The sequence below is a fragment of the Pocillopora damicornis genome, chromosome 6, assembly GCF_964200805.1.
Source record: "Pocillopora damicornis chromosome 6, jaPocDami1.2, whole genome shotgun sequence".
NCBI classification, from domain to species: domain Eukaryota; kingdom Metazoa; phylum Cnidaria; class Anthozoa; order Scleractinia; family Pocilloporidae; genus Pocillopora; species Pocillopora damicornis.
This window is the reverse complement of record NC_142675.1, coordinates 2605365-2627500: the sequence shown is the minus strand read 5'-3', so window position 1 is coordinate 2627500 and position 22136 is coordinate 2605365. Positions and strand designations below refer to the sequence as shown.

The 22136-nt window shown below is 36.7% G+C and overlaps 1 protein-coding gene across 2 annotated transcripts; it reads left to right on the top strand.

The window, feature by feature from the left end:
- The first annotated feature begins 3398 nt into the window (after positions 1-3398).
- LOC149043443 (transmembrane 9 superfamily member 2-like) lies at positions 3399-21761 on the top strand. Of its 2 annotated transcripts, none has more exons than XM_089210145.1 (21): positions 3399-3691; positions 7469-7536; positions 8240-8297; positions 9059-9097; positions 9312-9439; positions 9711-9843; positions 10517-10644; positions 11263-11380; positions 13674-13759; positions 14276-14517; positions 14935-14996; positions 15390-15447; positions 15763-15820; positions 16247-16348; positions 16447-16504; positions 17356-17409; positions 17971-18068; positions 18552-18663; positions 19514-19685; positions 20273-20331; positions 21264-21761. In XM_089210145.1, exons 1-21 carry the CDS (start codon positions 3554-3556, stop codon positions 21324-21326), a joined length of 2034 nt encoding a protein of 677 aa, XP_089066271.1. In that variant the 5' UTR covers positions 3399-3553; the 3' UTR covers positions 21327-21761. The 2 variants fall into 2 exon arrangements, with proteins under 2 accessions (XP_089066271.1, XP_089066270.1); XM_089210144.1 differs by having other exon boundaries at positions 20273-20343.
- Positions 21762-22136: the final 375 nt, after the last annotated feature.

The following is a 22136-nucleotide window of genomic DNA, read 5'->3' as shown; positions in this document are numbered from 1 at the left end:
GGAAGATGGGACCCATTCGTCGCACTCTCATGGACATAATGCGAGGCATCGTCAATCGGTTCAGACAATAGCATTTGTTATGAGTAATTGTTGTTGTAAATAGAAGCTTATAGAAAAGTCCAGACTGCCTAGTCATTGTGATATGCGTACCATAGAGCTTCCTAAAATATTTCATCAAGTCACGCAATTATTACGTAATACTATTAAAATATTTATTTTGTAAGCTTCTGGAATGTTCAATACCACTTAGTGAATGTATGTAAGGACCCGGTTATGTAGTAGAAGTCGTAGTTGTTGTCAGGAGTAACAGACTGTTTAGAAAGCTCTACCGTGACAGAGAACTACAGTGGAAGATTGTTAATTTCAAAAAACGTTGGAGGAAACTGAGTTCTACTCAGTAGCGAGTTAAGATATAGACTCTAGTGGGCTTAAGTAAGTTTATGGAGCGTAAGAACTGTACTGCCTTTAAGAGTCGCTTCCTATTAAGAATATCACTCGTTGTGTAATAAAGTAGTTGAGTTTGTAGGATTGTAGTGTTTTTCACATTGGTTAGGTTCGTTTCTGATGCCAATTCACAATCCATGGGATGAAAGCCTCGGCCATCGTTAAATTAAACTTGATCTGTCGAAAGTGTTTAAGGAAACCTGAGGGAGGATAAACTTTTAAAGTTAGAAAAAATATACATTGAGGTACTATAGAGTCAAGCATAGGAAAGTATTAGTTGCTAGTTTCAAGCGCATTTTGTACGAGAAATTTATAAATGACCAGGAAGCTTTCTCCCTATTTGAAATATTATTTCAAGGTTACGTCATCAGTTAATACATGTATATAGCATGTGAATTAAATACAAAACCGATTTTTAGATCGCTTTATAGTGTAATAAGGACATGAGTTAAGTATAACCCTCTTTGAATAAAGCCTTTACTTACTTGCGATCACACAGACTTCCAGAATTCAGTTGTGCAGTTTCTGACATAAAGAATAATATTAAGTCGATTAGACTTGATGGTTGTCTATTCGACTAAAGGTCTCAACTTTGTCAACAGTAACACGGGCAATTACTAACTTAGGCAATACAGAAGGTTATACATTTTATGCTAATTACACAAATTACAAGGAGCTCTACGCCTTTCACTTAGGTGGTTAGTCCGTTTTGAAGATTTTAGCCTCAATTTTTACTATTTTTAATTGCACCCTGCGCCAATCACCACTGTTCTCGTCTACCCTTGTTTTTTTTTCGGCATATTGGAACTTTTTTTAGTGTTTATCTTCCACAGCAAACAAACACCTATTCTAAAAGAGAAGATTCCTTGTGGAGCCGAAGAGACCACAAATTACATGACTTAGCTTCTTCATAACTCCAGTCGGTGGGAGACCAGTTGGCCTATGTACAAAGAATGACGTCAGACTCCAATCTCGCTCCCAGGACGAGGCTGGCTGGAGTAAGGCCACAGACATCCGGATTGCGAATCACGCGCTCAGATCCACTTTAGTTCTCTCTGCCATTATAAGAAAAATTAGTGATGCATAAAGTTAACGCTCTTATGGAAATTCTCACTAAAGTCAGTTGTCACTAGTCGATCGACAAGGAATGCCCAGATTCCTCAGATCCCCCTGTACAGATCCACTACAGGGCAAAGAACAATTTATTTTAGGAATGTCAAACTTTGGAATTCCTTGGGCCTTTCAGCCTAGAGGAGATGGATATTGACAGAATTCAAACTCTACTTAAAGAAACAATTTATTTTAACCTCTTCACAGATCATTTAATTTCTTATTTCACATTAATTTTATTCGATCAAATCCCCTGATGAGTGTGCAATCACGAAACAGGCTTGTAGGGATGAAAGTGAAGTCTGTCTGTTTTTTTTCCCTTATCGCAAAATATATCGCGCTCTACTTCTATGTATCGAGCACTGTAAAACGGTAAAATCAATACACAGACTTCCTATGTATCTACATATATGTATGTATATGTATATATACACATTCATACTAGTATATCAGTATATCTGTCTGTATTTTTAAGCCGCCATTTCCGAGTTATTAGTTCTCGCGATTTTTATTTCCATTGTTTTGCCCCCAAATTCTCAGTACTCGTAGGTTGAAGTCTGATATAATGGGCATAAGTATACTCATAGTTCAGAAACTATACCAGAAAACCTTAAAAACAACATCAGTGTCCTAAAGAGTTAAAAGAAAACAAAAAGGCAAACAAACAAACAAACAATAAATCCGAAAGTAAATAGTAAGGCGGACGATGGAACATGCCTAAATAAACGAAATGTTACCATGTCAAAACGAAGTATTAAACGATTTAATTTTCAAGATTTAATGAACAATTCTCCGTTGAAGACGAAGGTAGGGATTATCGATTCGACAATGCATGGGAAGCTTAACTAAAGAGAGACTTTATTGAGATGCGGACGGCAGCCAGAAGTTTAAAGTTATTCTATGTGGCCCAGATCTTAAGTCTTTGCTGTTTGGATTTAAACTTTTATCGAAGGCTTTTAAGTTAAATGGTTGATGTCCAAGCGCATCAGAAGTAGTTTTATCCATCTTCCAGTCGCCGTTTGTCTCAAGTCTTAAAGTAATTAACTGTCTTTACTTGAAGACCATTTTGGACTGAAGATAATCAGTGCTTCAGTATTAGTGTTAAATATTGCGCTAGGTGATTGAATCCAGACGTCCTACAATGAGTGCATCTTCATCTGTATAACTCAATAATAGTTTCATCGTTGCAAACATGAAAGATAAGAAAATTTGTACGCATATGCGTGCCTACTTTTTTTTCTTCTCGGAGCTGCATTGCGCCTGAAGGATTTCCGGGTAAAATGATTTATCGGAATTGTTTGATATTTACAAAGCTAATCTCATTTGTTATGTAAAGTAATATTGATGAGAAAGAAGAAGCCTTCAATTTGGCTAACTTTCAGACTCTTAATCCCATTGTAAGTGGTTTGAAAACAGACAGGAACTGAACAATCAAGAAATTTGGCTCCTGTAATAAACTGTTGAATAATACAGGTAATTGGCCGAGTGACTACGTGTTTTGTGATTGGTTGTTTCCACTTATCTATCGGAGTGCAGACGCCAAGATGGCTGACATCATGGGAAATTGTCATCTTTGTTTTGTCCACTGTGTTTCACAGTTTTGAAAAAAAATGCTGCTTTTTTCCAGATTTAGCAGGTGAAGTCTTGAAAACAAAGTAAAATTAAATGAGTCGTGGCAACTTCATATGATATGATTAAACGGGAACAAATTACTTTTCGAGTACATCTTCGATAGCCTGGACAAGTTTGCGAGAGTCTGAGAAAAGAGGGCTGGGAAGCGCCGACGAGGCTTGGAACTAGCATTGTTTGAGACGCCATTTTAGGATTTTATGACATGACCATTCACATGCGCAGATATTTCATTTTCCTAACTGCGCAACAAGGCTGCTTTCTAAATTTTGCACACACTGTAGCAATTTGGAAGAGTGTATCCGTGGACTGACGCTTTTTTAACGGGATATTGTGTATTTGGAGGAACAGAATAGTCTTTTCGAAGCACATGGATCAGTACAGTTCGCTTGGGTTGATTTGGTTGGTTTTATGTACATGGATTTCTTGTGCTGCGGCATTTTATCTACCCGGTCTGGCGCCGATTTCGTATTGCGTGACGGAAAAATCAACAAATCCTGTTTGTTTGGTAAGGTTGGGGGAGTTAACTTTCTATATTTAGCAATTCTGCTTTCTTATGTAACGCTCAGAACACTTTGGAGAATCTGATATAGATTAAATCAACTAATTTTGAGCCAAGGTAGTTAGAATTTTGTTTGTTGCTGGTTGTGGTCAACGATGATCAATATCGCTTCGACTTCTTTCAACAACGCTACTGAAATGTTGAGGCTTTGCGCATATTCTTAGATAGTGAAACAAACTTAATGTTATTAGGTAATGGTTGTTTAATTTATTGCAGTCACACTTGGTTTTAGTTATATATCGGACCCAAGCTTAATATATTTTGTCTTGTATATTTGTAATGTCTTTATTCACCGGATCACTCAAGGTTTCTGGTAAACCAGACCAAAAACTCTCGATCTAAAACGACCACGATATCTCGTTTTGCCACTCTGCGACAAACGAGGCTCGATTACGCAATCGAGCCTCGATTTTCCAATCGAGCCTCCATTTTTCAATCGAGCCTCCATTTTTCAATCGAGCCTCCATTTTCCAATCGAGCCTCCATTTTTCAATCGAGCCTCCATTTTCCAATCGAGCCTCCATTTTCCAATCGAGCCTCCATTTTTCAATGGAGCCTCCATTTTCCAATCGAGCCTCCATTTTCCAATCGAGCCTCCATTTTTCAATAGAGCCTCGTTTCTTAATCGAGGCTCGTTTCTTCACCCGAGGCTTGTTTTTAAGAAAGAAAGAAAGAAAAAAAGGAAGGAAAGAAGGAAGGAGGGAAGGAAGAAAGAAAGAAAGGAAGAATGGAGGGAAGAAAGAAAGAAAGAGAAAAAGAATACTGCAAATTAAAAAATTAATAATTTAAACCCATATGCTTTTGTAACAGCAAACTTAGAATCCCTAACATTGTGTGATCGACAGTATGCACCAAGCAGCAATAAATAAAGAAATAAATAAAAACAAGAAAAATAACAAGAAAATGACAAAAAAGAAAAGAGTAAAAACACCAGGATTAATGAGAGTTTTTATCGTGGGCGCAACAGGTTATTTTCGGCACATTTGAAAAAAGGTATAGTCTGCCTTTAGAAGACTGTAAGCATTCCCTCTTCGTTTAAGAAAAAGTGAAAAGAAAAATAGAGGAACGAAAAATTGGCCTGGCAGCGAATCTGGGTTTCTGGGCGGTCATTTATAACATGCGCTTTTTTTTTCACAGTTTAGGTATATTTGAGTGATTCAGTTTTCGTTCATCTTTCCTTCCTTCAATAATCGTTATCACAGTTTATTTCATATTATATATCTACAAACTGGAATTTATATTATTTTAAGAACTTAACTAACCCGTGAAGCCCTAAGTCTAACAATCATAGAAATCCGTTTACAACACCGTAAAAAAAATTAAAAGTTTTTATCGTGGATAGAGCGTGTCATTTGTAGCACAGACTAAAAAGAAAAAAAAAGTCAGGGTCTAGCTTTAACAGACCAGAGAGCATAAAATAGCGTTAGTTTTGGTGGAATTTGGGTACTCCCACTTCTTCGATGAAAAAGTGGCAAAAGAAATCACATTAAGAAAATTAGCAGCTAATGATGCTGACGCGGACCTACAATTAACCAATAAAATATAACATAGCAAATAAAACAATTTACCCTATTATATTGAAATAAACAATTGATCAAAAATAAATCAAGCATCATCTCTATAAAATAAAGTACATTGACAAAATAAAATTGCATGTTGCCCTAGAAACTTTGGTACAATATAATAAATATTTATATTATCTAATAATAAGCAAACTCGCTTTTCTCATTAATAGCCTCCTTTTCGAACGATAAATTATGGATATGAAATGCAGATGTTTTTAAGATGTTTTTCAAGTTAATTATGCTGACTCCAGAAAGCTCAACTTTGGTATTTATATGGTAAGGTTTACTTTTATTGATTAGTTAACGTATTGTCTTTCAAAACTTGTCTAGGTCATAAGTTTTTTTTAGTTTATTTGCCCTTTAATCTACCGGGCCCTACAAGGCTGAATTGTTACCGCGAGTTCCATGAACGAGTTAAACTTTAGTGAGAACAGCAGCAACCTACCATCACTTACTTCGCCAATGTAGTTCTTAGTTATATATCGGACCCAAGCTTAATATATTTTGTCTTGTATATTTGTAATGTCTTTATTCACCTGTACATCAACAATTCGATTCGTTGAAACTTTTAGCTATGGAATTTTACCATCAACAAGTTCTGAAGTATTGTTAGGTTGTTCCCTTTTAAATGTTTCGCAGTAGTTCGTGTGTGAAAACTTGTGGTCATTACCGATTACATTATAATCTAGCTATTTCAAGTTAACGAAAGAAATGTCTATTTTTAGACATTTTGACATCAACTTAGCCACGAGCAAGATTATTTTTTGTTTTTTCGATCCCATTCAGTTTTTATATGTAATCACATTATTTCGAGTGCAATTTGGAATAAATAAGCACAAGTAAATTTTTTTTAAAGACCAACAAAATTGCACGAGCTCGTAGGGCAAGTTCAATTCGTGGTCTTTGAAAAAATTAACAACTGCTTGTTTATTCCAAATTGCATGAGAAAATTCATGTGATTACGCATTAATAATATGCATGGAAAAATATGAGATCGCTTATCAAAATTAAGCATAAACAAAGCGTGCACATCAAGTGCAAAAATAATTTATTCAAACCGTGCATTCAGTCAAAACAACCACGTACGATTAAAACAATAATTTGCATTGATATCTTCACATCTTTAAGGTGCAATATGTTCAAAGTCCAGCTAAACAGTTCAAGGAATTGTTCAGTCTGTGTCCAAATCACTTTCGATGAAATGGAATCATTGTTTCTGAGGGTTAACCATGTTTGTTTCTAATTTTGGCATTGGATCACTTGAGCAAAGTGTTAAGCTGGGTTGACTTGTAATTTTGATGTCCTTGGCAATTCCCTTCTCTAAACACCGATTTTTCCAAACCAACTACCAAAAAGCAGTGCTTTTTCAGTGTTTTCATTGTTTGAGCTGTTTTTCAGCTGCAGTGGCAAAAGAAAACCTACTTGAAACACCGGCCATTGTTTCACTTGCAAATTTTCAAATTTTCAAATTTTGTTGCGACATCTAAGGCTCACATTTGATTGGCTGTCTGTGAGTTCCTTTGATTATTGACCAATCAGAATGTCTGATTTGTTACTTTCTTTGCACTGAATTAACCCTCTTCTGCACTGAATTAAGTCTCTTCCACACTGAATTACCTGAAAACTGCATCTATCTTAACCAATCAGAACTGAGTAATTTTTCCATGTATATTATTAAAGTGCAAAGCGTGAACATCTGTTTCATCAATTTTACATTTCATGCAAGAATAAAATTGTATTTCCCTAACTACCAGCAAGATACGCTAAGAATGAGATGTTTGAATAAATTTACATTAAAGCTGTTAATTGAAAAGTTATGTGAAAGTTTTCTCTAAGGGTAAACAAACAAATCTAATGGTTTTTTTTCTTGTATTTCAATTTTACATAGAGTCTCCTCAAATCTTCAATCTAGTGATTCCTGCAATTTATGAATACGGGTAGATTAGTATTACCATTATAATATGAATGGGAAGATGTATTTGACTTATACCTTGGGTGTGAATTTGTCTAGAATCATGGGATTTCTTACCTTGGTGTCTAACATATGTGTTATCATTGTTGGAAACAAAGAAGAATGAAAATCAATCTTGACCTTAATGCTCAGTTTTGGTAAATTTGCTCTAAACACATGTGTTTTTTTTTTGTTATTTTTTTCTAGTCCAAAATTGATTTGTTTGTGAATAGTCTGAATTCTGTGGAATCAGTGATTCCCTACGAGTATGCAAGGTTTGTAACTTTTACTATCAATATTATCATTATTTTAATACACTCAGTAAATGGTTTGAACCTGGGGGTTATAATTGACTGTGTAGTCGTATTATCCAGTTAAGAGTAGTCCTGAATAGAACTGTTGTCGATTAGGATGAGTGATATTTTGACAACCTGTGAACAAGTTATGATCAGAGTCAATAGTAGTTGTTATTTGTAGGACTACTCTTACTGAGAAAAACAGACAACACAGTCAAAACTTTTCAATTCTGTTTGCTCTTTTAATACTGTTGATCTTGAATCCTTTCCCTCCCAGATCTCATCAGCAATTCTCCCTACTATCTGTCATACACATCTTATGATTTTAGTTTGGAGAATCTGGTATTGGAACAATTTATAATTCCTTAGTTGATTCTAATTCTTCTCATTACTTGTTATCATCACAATTATTCTCATCACTTGTCTGCTTGATATTGTATTGATATTGTGAGGAGAAATTCTATCTTGGTCACTTATGAGAGTTTAAGAGTTGAGAAAAATGGTAGTGAACCTGATAAGAGGAAAGCAAAGTGGATATTTAAAAATTGTTTTGATTTTAAATTCATTTTATGCAACAACAAAGTAAGGTTAGATTATTTGATATTAGCAAGCACATGTCCATGGTGATGGGTAAAAGTCTGCATTATTTCTATCAACTCACATGTTCAACTTATTTGTACAGGTTTGATTTCTGTGTACCACCCACAGACAAGACATCACCAACAGAAAACCTTGGACAGGTTTGTAAATAAGCATACACATTGAATATGTTTTACGTAGATGGTGTTCTTAGCTCTCTGATTTGCCCATATTTATTTGCCATATGGTGATTTAAAAGTTCATAAGAGCTGAAATAAAGATTGTCAGAAGGAAAAGGCACATGTGTAATGTATACTACTACTGACATAGTATACTGGTCAATGACAAGATATCCTGCTATAGGCAAAATGCTCAACGAAACGTTTTAGCATTGTTTTTCTTTCTCCCATACTAATATTCAAAAGTAGAAAGATAATTTTTTAACTTGAAAATGAAATGAAGTGAAATTTTGAATCCCCATGAGGAATTGAACCCCAAAAAGACTCTACATGTGCTCTTCCCTGAGGCCAATGCTCCTAACAAGACAAAAATACTTCTTGAAATGTTTTAAGTTCAAGACATAGTATTCAGTTGAGTGAGGAGCAACAGAAATTTGGTGACCACAGTTGATTTTAAAATTGCATTGTAATGGCAACAGTTTCCATTTCCAGTGACAACGCTTTGTTTGACCTCCTTTGGTGAGCTTTTGTGTATGACAATTGGTGATATATGGCTCTTTAAGAGGCAGTCACCATTGGAAACAAGGAAGGTTGCCCTTGACAACTTAATTTTACAGTCAATTCCCTGTCACCAAGCTTTTTCCATACCTCACTCAACTGGTAATTTTTGTACTGTATATCTCATTTTACACAGCTTCATGCTTCATTCTTGAACTTACAGCAGTGTTTCCTTTTTTTTACAGGTTGTTGTTGGAGAGAGGAAAAGACCCTCCCTTTACAATGTAAGCAACAGCTTTTATTTACGGTCTTGTTTAGATGACTTCATGTTTATCTGGGCAATACACCAGTTAATATCTGGGTATATTTACTAGCTTTCTTCTGGTGTGTTGTAGTCAACTTTCTGTGTTGTAATTGGTGTATTTTATATTCAATTTTCATTTCCATAGTTTAGCAATCTTTGTTTATTTTTTTTTTATTTGTTCCTATGTTTGACAGATTACATTCAAGAAGGATGTAACATGTCAACAACTTTGTGCCAAAGAATACAAATTTGGCAATGCAGAGGATGGGAAGAAGCTGGAATTTTTAAGAAGTGGAATTGCTCTTAACTATCAAAATCATTGGTTAGTGTGGCTGCAGTCTCAACTTCCTATTTATTGAATGACAGTGTCTTGTAAGATTTTCAGTATAATTAGATAAATGAATTTTTAATTGTTTGTCTCACAATGTAAGAGTCAGGCCAGTCAATGATATTGATCATGATGTTGTTTACGTTGTTGTGCTATAAAGGCCAGCAAATCAGGTACTTATATTCTATAGAGATGTTCTTTGTGTCATCTTAAACTTACTGTTTTCTTAAGCTGACTCTGCTATACATCTTTCTAATCTTTGTAGGATTATTGACAACATGCCTGTGACTTGGTGTTATGAGTTCGCAGGTGAATACAGAAAGTACTGTTCCACAGGATTTCCTATCGGCTGTCATGTGACAGAGGATGGACAAGCACATGATGCCTGTGTGACAAGTGTAAGTATTCACAGATTTCTCAATTAGTAAACTACTGGGACTGGTTGTTTAAAGGTGGGTAATGCTATCCACTAGAGAAATCTCTCTCTGGTGGGTAGCACAGTACATTTTGTTAAGACTTACTGTCACTGGATAGAGATTTACATGTTGGATAGCAATTTATAGCGACTGCATTGAATAACATTATCCCTCCATTGAATAAACAAGGCCCAACCAAGGCCAGAAGTTTTCAATTGAGGGATGAAAACTGAAATTGAAGTCATCATTACAGCCAAACTGAACAAAGGGGAAAATGATCGAAAATGTAAGTTCATGAAAAGTCACATTAAGACACAGGCAAACTTGTTGGGGTGAAGGGGACAATGACTAAGTCATGATTGGTTTTAGTTTTGCATCTGATTGGTTGAAAGGATGGCACAGAGTCTTTGACCAATCAGTGAGCAAACTGAAGGGAACCAGAACTAAAGAATTTCAGGTTTATCCTTGACAAATCCTCCAAAGTTTGCTCTACTTCCCACGTGTGGCATTGCAGCTCAGTTGGCATTCGAGCCCATTTAGTCTTTACCAGGCTCAAGTTGAAAGCCTGGATGTTTTTTGTTTTACCTGTAATTTCATCATTTGTAATTTAATTGTGAGAATTATTTTGTCGCTTGTTTTATGTTTTTTGTTTCAGACTAAGTTCAATGAGCGTGGGATGTACTATGTCTTTAATCATGTCGATATCAAGATCAAGTACTATGATGGGTCAGGGGAAGACTGGGAAGGAGCTCGTCTGACATCTGCAGAGGTCATACCAAAAAGGTATGAACTGCACAAACAGCAGTGTCAGGAAGAGTCACAGTGGTCTTTTGGTCCATGTGCTGAGCTGGACTCTTGAGTTAAGAGGTCTGGGTCTGGGTCTGGGTCTGGGTCTGGGTCTGGGATCTGTGATCTGCCCTGTTCATTGTGTACTGTTGGTGTGTGAGACACTGAACTCCCACAGTGCTACCCCCACTATGTTCTGGGAAACCTGTCAAAATGCTGGACAAGATTATTGATTGGCACTGCATGCCACAGAAATTGGGATAAGCTCTTACTGGAGGAGTCACTTGATGAGAGTGCATACTTTATTTGTTCTTTTTTTTTTTGCGCCATAGTGCCTGAATGTTTTATATATGTCATCAGCTTGAAGCAATCTTGTAGTAATAAAAGTTGTAAAGTTTAAGCTTGTAAGTGTAGTATTGATGGATTTGTTTTTTTCTTGACATGAGTTTGGGACAAAGAAAAGTCCTGAGTTCCTTTAGGAAACCCAATGTCATACACCTGTATACTGTACTTGCCGGTTTTACTCTTTGAGGTTTGATTCCTCTCAAGGAGTCAGATGCATGACAAGACAAAAAAACCATATATCCTTACACAGCAATCTTGTTAATTCTACAGTATCAAGCACGAGAAAGGCAAGGATCTGAAATGTGATGATGATTTACCAGCCATGGGTTTTCCAGCTGAGATAAAAAGTGATGTTTACATGGCTTACACATACTCTGTTCAATTCCTGGTGAGTTTGAGCATATAATATCTTAAGTATAGTCTTTCCCAAAATCTCAGTAGTGATTCTCTCTGCCATACATTTCTTATAGTTTTAGCTCTGAGAATTTGAAGGTGAATCATATGATAATTATCCTTTAGTAAATATTTTTGTTTGTTCTCGTCATGTTATGCTGGATAATGATTGCATTGAAATAAGAAGATGAAATCACTCCTTGGTAGTGACCAAGACAAATTTCTTCCTATAATATTAAATCAATACAGTATGATGCAGGCAAGTGATGAGAATAAACTTTAAGAGAAATATCAGTCACAGGATTATTATTCGATCTAATGCCAAATATTTAGATCTAACATATAATAATTATATGGAAGACATTAGGGAGAATTACTAATGAGATCTTGGTGTTGAAAGGGTTGAAATCTTAGTATAACTAAAATCTTGGGAAACTGAACTTTTAGAATTCCTTTATGTCAATTCTGGAAAGTCAAAGATTAAGAATGGGGGCCAGAGATAGCAATTGAGTCAATAGAACATTATTGCAGAAAGAATGCACAGGAAAGCATGAAATATTGTTCTCTAAGTAAAACCAACTTTTCAAACAATTTTACAGGTATTATGCGAACCATGAAAAATGCTAAAAATGTCCAAGGATACCTTTTGGAAAGTCATGCTTCTAATTTTTTGTAAGGTCCTGAAAGGATACAAATGAACCTTTCCAATGGTGACGGCATTGAAGCATACTTATGTAACAAATATATTTACTACACAAGAGTTCAAAACTTTTTTTTGTTGATCAGAAGCCTTTTCTAAACTGGGTTCATGTCTACGTGAGATATGCAAAGTCCTTTCTTCACCCTCCCCTCTCTGAGGTTATTGTGGTACTTCTCTTTCTACATCACCTTTATGAAATGGTAATTAACCAGTCAACTCGCCGACGGACCAACTCGCCGACGGACCAACTCGCCGACGTATAAAATCTAGTAGAGACGTCGGCGAGTTGGTCGTCAATCCAATACAACTTATTAGAAGTTAAACATACAGAAAAGTAAACGATATGTAGTAAAAAAACACTGGTGAACATTGGTGAACATCAAACAGAAGCTTAAACATCGACGAACATTGGCGAACATTGGTGAACATGTTTTCTTAAAAAATCTGAGCGATTCACATGATGAGTCTCTACGGTGTTGTTGTCACACAATAGCTCGTTCGCGTCTGAAGCGGATATAGTAATTGGTGATGTTTACTTTACTTTATTCGCCTTGAAATCCTTTTAAACTTTGTTGCAAATAAAAAGAAATGCTTTTTACTAAAGATCTTATCTAGAAAGCCAAGTTTTCTTAAAAAATCTGACCGATTGTCATGATGAGTCTTTACAGTGTTGTTGTCACACAATAACTCGTTCGCGTTTGAAGCTGCTAGAGTCATTGGTGATGTAAACTTTGTTGCAAATAAAAAGAAATGCTTTTTACTAAAGATCTTGTCTAGAAAGCCAAGTTTTCGTTAAAAAATCTGAGCGGTTGACATGATGAGTCTACGGTGTTGTTGTCACACAATAACTCGTTTGCGTCTGAAGCTGTTAGAGTCATTGGCGATGTTTACTTTACTTTGTTCGCCTTGAGATCCTTATAAACTTCGTTGCAAATAAAAATAATTGCTTTTTACTAAAGATCTTGTCTAGAAAGCCAAGTTTTCTTTAAAAATCTGACCGATTGTCATGATGAATCTTTACAGTGTTGTTGTCACACAATAACTCTTTCGCGTTTGAAGCTGTTAGAGTCATTGGTGATGTTTACTTCGCTTTATTCGCCTTGAGATCCTTATAAACTTTGTTGCAAACAAAAAGAAATGCTTTTTACTAAAGATCTCGTCTAGAAAGCCAAGTTTTCGTTAAAAAATCTGAGCGATTGACATGATGAGTCTTTATGGTGTTGTTGTCGCACAATAACTCGTTCGCGTCTTAAGCTGTTCTAGTCATTGGTGATGTTCACCAATGTTCACCAATGTTTAAGCTTCTGTTTGATGTTCACCAATGTTCACCAGTGTTTTTTTACTAAATATCGTTTACTTTTCTGTATGTTTAACTTCTAATAAGTTGTATTGGATTGACGACCAACTCGCCGACGTCTCTACTCGATTTTATACGTCGGCGAGTTGGCGTCGGCGAGTTGGTCCGTCGGCGAGCTGACCGTAATTCTATGAAATCAAGCATTTCACTCTGGTGAAGGAGGGCTCAGGGTCATTGTACTTGCAATGGTATTTTTTTGTACTGAAGTGGAAATTTTATTTTATTTTGCAGCCAGAGACTGATCCCAATCAGAAATGGGCATCCCGTTGGGACTACATTCTTGATTCAATGCCACACACAAAAATCCAGTGGTTTAGGTAAGATATACCCCACATGTACTAACATACTGGGGTACTGTGGCAAGTAGATGAGCAGAGTTGTTTATCTGCAATGGTGCACAAAAGTGAATAATAGTCAGTTACACTGTAGATGCAGTTGTTAGCTATGAGTTGATAAAAGCAGGGTTTCAATATGTTGCCGATGGTGTGATGTGTGGCTGTATTATAAAGTAAAATGCAAACATCAAAATAAAAATCAAACAATATCCCCTTGTAGATAAGCTTCTTTCCTTCCATCATCTCTCTACTTCATAATGTATCGACAATACAAGATGAATCATCTTCATAGTCTCTCTTCAGAGAGAAAGGCCTAATCTGCATGTATGTACAGTTGTCAGCAGATTATGTCATAGAGAGTCTTTGATTCAACTCAGAGGCTTGTGTAGGTTCCACTGGTAGGAATGCAAAGATGTAATGTTTATTCTACAACCCTCTTGATGGTATTGATCCATTCTAATATGTGATCTTATAGGTGTTGTGATGTTTTGTCCTCAGCATCATGAATTCATTGGTCATTGTGCTCTTTTTGTCGGGAATGGTGGCCTTGATTATGCGGCGAACTCTGCGCAAGGACATTGCTCCCTACAATCAGATGGAGTCAGTGGTATGCTGTCAGAAAACGTTTCGCTGGAAGTTGGTTCATGGAGATGTCTTCCGCCCTCCAAAGAATGGAATGTTATTGTCTGTCATGTTGGGTTGTGGAACTCAGACATTTATTACGGTGTTTTTCACATTAGGTGAGTGTGAAAGGGTAATGTGAGATTGACTATGTATTTTTGTGTGGCCTCAAAAGAATTGTATGCATGTATGAATTCTCTTGCATGAGGAGACTGGGAGTACATCCCTGTATTTTTTCTCCCTCTGGACGAGATTCCAGTTCATAGCAGGTTACCCTGGCAGGTTGCCAGTACCCACCCTGAGTGGGGAGAGGTATGGCGAGAGGAAGATGACTTGTCTAAGAATGTAACATTCTAATCTTGACCTTTCACCAACGACTTTTCCCTACCCTTTTTTGAGTTTGTTTCATTGTATTTTTTCTCATGTCATGAATCAGTTTAATTTGTTTTCCTCAACTACATGTATGTATTAACTCTATATTTAATTTTAACTAAGGTGTTGTCTCATTGATTAAATCTTCTTTTGCTCCTCTTCAGTGTTTGCTTGTTTTGGATTCCTTTCACCTGCAAACCATGGAGCTTTGGTGACTTGTTCATTGGTGAGTTGCTGCCTAACATTCTTGGAAAAAAAAGCAGAAATCTTCAAAATTAAATGAACATGTACGTGTATGGCCCTAGTATAATAAAATAACGTCTTTTAAAAATCTTTTCCTAATCAGCAACCATTTCCTTATTGTTGTGTTAGATCTTTGTAAGGTAATTGCCTAAATAATAATCACTTTTCTAAATGCAATGATCAGTGAAATTTTTGGCCTAATCCTCCAACAGGGGTTATTGAGCACAGGTCATGTAGTTCTCCATGTACATGTAACCTTCAGTTTGGTAAATTTAGAAGAGTTGTTTGGAAAAAGTGTGGAAAACGTTGTGAGTTTTGTTCACCAAAATGTTTAAGAACCCAGCCAAAGAAGTAAAATGAAAATTTTTTTTTGCAGGTGCTGTTTGTTTGTCTTGGTTCACCTGCTGGTTATGTTACTGCAAGAATTTACAAAAGTGAGTGCCATCGATAACAAGCATTTGGCAGTATTTTCAAGGGAGAACGTTACATTACATGGAAAACATTTTCGTTTTTATGTGTTTTTTTCAGCAAAGTAGATTCTGTTCTTTTGTGAAAGGTGTTTGCTGGTTCTCAATTTTTTTTTAGCTATAATTATATAAAGAAATTTCTTTGGTCAGTATACAGTGAAACTGTTATGTAGCCTTTCTATGCATACCCAATCATCCATCAGTGTCCCTGGTCTTCTGGGTGGCATTTTCCATTGAGCATAATTCTGATGGTGCTTTGTACCCATTTTTTTTCCTGTTTAGTGGTTGGCGGAGACTTGTGGAAGACCAATACCTTGTTATCGGCCTTCCTTTTTCCTGGGTGAGTATTCAGTGATGCAAACATGTACACTGTAGTATACAGCTGGAAATAATGAAGTTAGGTGAAGCAGCTGAATACCTCTTGTAAGGGGTATTCATGCAAAGATCTTTTAAGGAGGATTTAAAATCCTTAGCTTACAATGTATACCACCAAAAATACTCAGTTTTTCTTAGCTACTTAAAGTAAGTCTAATGCCATATTGTGTGAAATTTTGTGTCACAGTAGATATGCATCTAAAAAGAATGGATTATTATCATTGTCATCATTATTATCGTCATCATCATCATTATAATTTCTATGATCTTTGTCATTCTCTGTATCATTATCTTTGTGGTCTTCATGACTGTTAGTGTAATTGTCATTTTCAATATTGTTGCTATAACCATCACCCTTGTCAAATGTAATAACTTTTTTCTTTAATTCCAGATTGATATTTGGAATTTTCTTCCTTTTGAATTGTGTTCTGTGGTCAGAGGGTTCATCAGCAGCTGTTCCGTTTATCATTTTATTCACCCTGTTGGCCATGTTGTAAGTCTAAACCTGAATCATTAGCAGCCCGTGACTCAGCACATTTTATGAAACATGCGTGGAATGTTAATTTTCCTTTTTCCTTTCTTGCTTGATAGGTTTGGCATTTCAGCTCCACTTACATTCCTGGGGGCTTACCTCGGATGCAAGAAAAAGGTAATTACTGTACATGTATAAACAGCTGATAATTAAGGTACCAGTCAATCTATAGTCAGCCTATTAACGAGAAAACCTATATGACCAACACATATCCTGGTTTCCATAGCATAAACCCTAGACACCTAACATTGTTATCCATATTCTCCCAACTGTCCTCTATACATTTCTTAAGGTGCTGACAAGGAGAATTTTGTTCAACAATCAAAAGCTTCTTTACCTGGTGATCATTTGCTTTATTCTCATGACCTTCATGTTATGTTCAAGGCTGATATTGTAAGGAGAAATTAGATGCTTGTCACCCTTAGGAGTTGAATGGTAAAGCAATTAGGAGTATTGTTTCAGGTTCCTTCAATAGAGTATTAATACCCATTTATGCACTTAAGTGGAGAAAAACTCTGGGAGAGTAAAGTTTCTTGCCCGTAAAGGCATTTAAAAGACCCTGCCTTGGCTCGATCCCAGACCTGATGACATCAAGAACTGTTCTAACTTTGCTACTTTTAAGAGACAACTTATGGAAAATAAGAATATTCTAAAATCTATTAGTTTTGCTAAAGCTTCCTGCAGTATTTCCAATAAATCCTTAGATTGAAATATTTTTTAATATTGAAAGGTCAGTCCTTTTGGCCTTTCACACCTTTCCACATATACTTGAGTTTACCAATATGTCACTGGTGTTGTCCGTAAGCGTCAAAGTTTCACATTGTAATGTAGAACGGGGCTGACCAGGTGTTCAATTTTTGCCTCTAGCCAATTGAACAATCTGTTCGAACCAATTAGATCCCCTGTCTGATTCTAGACAAGGTCAGTACAATTATGGACTCTGAAGAATGTTTATTTTTTATCTCCAGCCAATTGAGCAACCAGTTCGAACCAATCAAATTCCTCGTCAGATTCCATACCAGGTAAGTACAATTATGGACTCTGAAGAATACAGTGTACCTCAAGTTAGAGGTTTACAATCCAGGTGGTTCCATACCTCAGTTCTGATTCACACACTACCTTTGCCTTAACCATTTTATATTAGACAATGATTCATTTAGAACTTGAATTAGGATAACGAGTGAATGTCTATTTTAGCGAAGCTTTCAACTGAGTGCCGAAAGTAATTCGGGATTTTGCTGTACCTCGCCCCGAGACTGGTTCAAAAAACTCGCGCCACTCTATCAACCAATCAAATCCAGAACTAAAAGGAATCACAACTCGGTAACCCGTGCTTTCCCGCGCTTTAGGCTTGAGTTTTTATTGGCTCTTCTTACTTCTGCTTGGTAACCCGCGTTTTCCCGCGCTTTAGACTTGAGTTTTTATTGGCTCTTATTACTTCATTCCTTCTGATTGGCCGTTGCGATTACGGTGGTTTTGCCGTTACGTCACTCAATCGGAAAGCTCTTTAGTGCTCTACGTGGAATAGATTTGTATCAAAATCATCAAGATGTTGTCTCAAAATAAATATTGTTATCTTGCAGAGAATTTACACAAGAGCAGCGCTAGGAATCATAATGGGAGGTGTTCTTCCGTTTGGGTGTATTTATATCCAGTTGTTTTTTATCTTAAACAGTATTTGGTAAGTCTCTTTAATGTATGAATGATGGAGATTTTACTTAAATCCATTTTAAATCGTTCGATTTTTCTCCTTTTTTTTTGTTTGCGTGTAACTTGTTACTGGGCTTTAACGTTTTTTAAACTCGTAAACCAGACTACCTTGCTGACAAGCAATCAATATATTTATAGGGGTATCAGGCGATTTTGTATGATGCAAATCGGACTTGAATCCAAATCTCTTTCTCTAAATTCTGCTATACGTATATTTTGTCTTGCAAAAAGTTATTTTCTTCCCCATTGTAAGGAAAGGTCTTAATCATTTCATTTGAACACGTAATAATAAAGACAGCCTCCTTAAATTCCACTTTTATTGTATAAACTTCTTGAAAAACTTCACTGATCTATTTTATTTGAATTTTCGGGTTACCCAATAAAACAGCAGCTCGATGCTTCATTTTATGTTTGAACCGTATGAGTGATTTTTGCTTTTTTCTGCATCAACCAGGTCGCATCAGATTTACTACATGTTTGGTTTCTTGTTTGTGGTTTGTTTAATTCTACTGTTGACCGTGTCAGAGACCACCATACTGTTGTGTTATTTCCATCTTCGTGCTGAGGTGAGGAAATTCATGAGGTTAAATTCCAACCAAAACTAGTCTTTCTATGGCTGTTTTCATAGTTAAGGGAGGGAGCGCGAAGCGATCGCGCGTGAACGAGCGCGAAATTATCCCACCCTAAGGGTTCACGTAGGTAACTCCCTAGCGGCTTCTCTTGCGCCCAAGCGTTGGACGATGATCGAAGGGAAATAGAGGTCTGTGAACAGACCACACCAAAATTTGACTTTATCGTACGCTACATTATACACCTTAACAATTTGTTCTCGTACATTCTAGATACCCTTTTATTTCTATTTGTTATATTTTGACTATAAACACGCTTTTTCGTTCGTGGCAATTTTGAAGCTGAAAAAATTCCTGCTACGGTTGAAGGCGAAGCTGTGGCTTTCACTTCTAGATATAGCTTCTCTATGTATTAGGGTTACATTCGTGTTATGTATCCTTTGAAGCTAGAAGCGGTTCCCATGTACAGTAAAAGAACTGGTTTTCCTTGGTGCAAGTGGAAGGAAAGTCCACGAAACTTCACCTCTCGCCAGTATGCGTTTGTAAATTGCTCTGTCTCGCGGGTGCCAATCCCAAACATTTACATCTCGCCGGTACGCGCATGCGGTGTGCTTCGTATCTTATGTTCAAAACGAAACTTCATCCATCGTCTGTAGTGCTCGGAACTCAAAACTTGTCGATGTAGTTCTTAAATACGATCTCGTTACGCGAAAATCAGATTCTGTAAAGGGACTCACGGCCGTAACTAGATCCTTTCCCAATATTTGTGTATTTTTAGTGTAAAGGTATTGAAGCGTGTCCCGAACAACAATGTTTAGCTTATTTTCAACGCTTTACTCAATTGCAGGATTATCATTGGTGGTGGCGTTCCTTCCTGACTGGCGGATGTACTGCAGTGTATTTCTTTCTGTACTCGATTCATTTCTTTGTCACCAAACTGAACATCACAGGAACAACCTCTACCTTCCTGTACTTCGGCTACACACTGATCATGGTGTTGATCTTCTTCCTTTTCACTGGTAAGTACGTTATGGATCTTTGCCATTGTGATTGGTATTCTGTGCCGTTGAGATTGGTAACTTGTTCCAGGCTCCCGCGTGGCCGAAACTGAAGAAACTAGAGTTGCTCTCCACTGCGCCTCGTGCAACTCTTGCGCTTTGCACGTGCATCCATAGATTCTAAACAAATGGATCAACAACCCTTACGCTTCTTTCGAGATCTCCAAACTTCCCGCATGCATCCATAAATTCTAAACAAATAGATTCCATGTAGCAGTGCGTCCGTTCAGTATTAGATCACAAAGGACGTCAAGATGTGGTATGAACAAAACGTGGCACACAGGGCGCAGCCAAGTGTGTCAATGATTTGCCAAACACATTTTGACCTTATCTGTGATCCATCGCTTAACGAGGCAACATAGAATTTATTTGTTATATATATGATAGAAAGCACCATATCGTCGATGGTGACGTCATCTACGTGTTTGTCCTCTAACAGATCAAAAGTATGAACCAGTGAAAACGTTTTTGTTAGTCATATGAACCACGATACATGCACTTGTTTATACCTTTCATTTAAATCTAAAATCGCTTCTTCCTTTTCCTAGGTACTGTGGGATTTTTCGCCTGTTTCTTCTTTGTGAGAAAAATCTACAGCATCGTCGAGGTAGACGACAAGGTAGAAAACCAATGGAAACTTTGCTATTTATGTATTGACAAAAGTATATTGGAAATTTTTTAACTTAAGCCAGCCACAAAAAGAAACTATTGGCGAAGGTTGGGCTGGGAAAAGTCACTTTTACGATCTTGGTGGTTCCGTTTAGTTGTAATTCAGTAGTCGTGGTATAAACTTAATTTGAAATTGTTACCTTCTTGTTCTTTTGTGTAGAAAAAAGTAACGAGCTCACAACACGAACCAAATATGTAAATAACGATGTACCACATTGAATAATTTCTTGGGGTTATTTGTCTGCCTGGCAATATGACACATTAGTTGAGCTCGCAGCACGCGCGCAGCGGAGCCACAGTACTAAGTAAAAATGGTAGCAATCCATCAAGTTAAATTTCAGCTGGTAATTGTAATAATTTTGGTCGCTCATTCGTGAAGAGTACTCAAGGAAAGATAACTCATCGTTCAGACTATTTTAACTCGTTTACAACCTCCGTGAGACACGGACACGAGACGAAGTTGTTGGAGCTTTAGTTATCAGAGCTGTAGTTATCAGTTTGCTTGAACCACACTTGCCAAGAACTTTGCTGAAAGAAAATTTCTTATCCATGACATCCATGGCTGCCCATGTTCTCATATTCATTTCTCAATCCGTAGTTCACATATTTGATTTTTGCATATTCATAGAAATGTATTACTAGTACTTCTCACCCTCATTAGAAGTGAACCTACTAGAATTTCATTTCCCTGACAGTTCACCAGCACTCATTCATACCCCTAGATAGAAAAGTGCTGTGGGAGTAAAGTTTCTTGCCCAAGAACACAGCGTGGAGAGCCTAGCACTCGATCATACCTGTATCACTCTAGGACCAATCAATTAGTATTTTAATCAATGATTAGTGATTTACCTTCTCCTTCTTCATTCTCAGGGTCTGAATGGAGAACTGGATGGAGAACTGGATGGAGAACCTGACACTCAGATAAAGCCTTGAACATGACATCCACTTGTTAAATGGAAAAATAAATTGGCGTATGTTATGAGTAATTCACCTTTTGGGCTTTAGATTTCACGTGATTTCACGTATTGTCACGTGACTTTTGATGTAAACAAACCTCGAAAGTTCGGACATGGAGCCGAGCTCGCAGCACATGAGTTCAAACTTCGGCAGAAGAAAGTGAGGAAGCCTTGATTCCCAAAGATAAAACCGATTTCACCTCTATGAATGTGTATGATTGCAGTTGTTTAGTAAGTGTATATCTAAACATAACGGTTACGACAAAGAGATGTGCTTATGGCACCTGCAAAAACGCACTTATTTAAGTGGGCTTAAATAAGTTTATTTACGATTAGCATTGTACTGCATTTAGGAGTCGCTCCTAATTAAGAACGTTACCCGCTGTTTAATAAAATAGTTGAGTTCGTGGGATTTAGTATTTTTCTGTCGGTTAGATTATACCGTAACACGTAAACAACAGAGAGTCAGACAAATGTTGTTGTCTGCCTTTAGTTAACAACATGGTGTAATAATTTTGCATGTAACAACTATTGAACATCCTCAACTTCAATCAATAAATTATTTTCCAAAAAAATTGAAGTAAACAATGGAGAGTCAGACAAATGTTGTTATTGTCTACCTTGACCCTTTAACTACCAGGAGTGATTAACCTGCAATTTCTCCCTATAACAGCTGCAGTAAGTATTTTAACTTAATTTATTCCAGCAATCCGTATATGGAAATGATCACGTGATTTATCATTTTGCGTAATTTATGTAACCCGATTCGCGGGAAAAGTAATGGTGC

Excerpts from the sequence above, each read along its gene's own strand:
- LOC149043443 (XM_089210144.1), top strand. The coding sequence starts at position 3,554 with ATGGATCAGTACAGTTCGCTTGGGTTGATTTGGTTGGTTTTATGTACA. Across the intron at positions 9,844-10,516 it reads ATGATGCCTGTGTGACAAGT|ACTAAGTTCAATGAGCGTGG; the intron begins GTAAGTATTCAC and ends TTTTTGTTTCAG. Across the intron at positions 19,686-20,272 it reads GATCTTCTTCCTTTTCACTG|GTACTGTGGGATTTTTCGCC; the intron begins GTAAGTACGTTA and ends TCCTTTTCCTAG.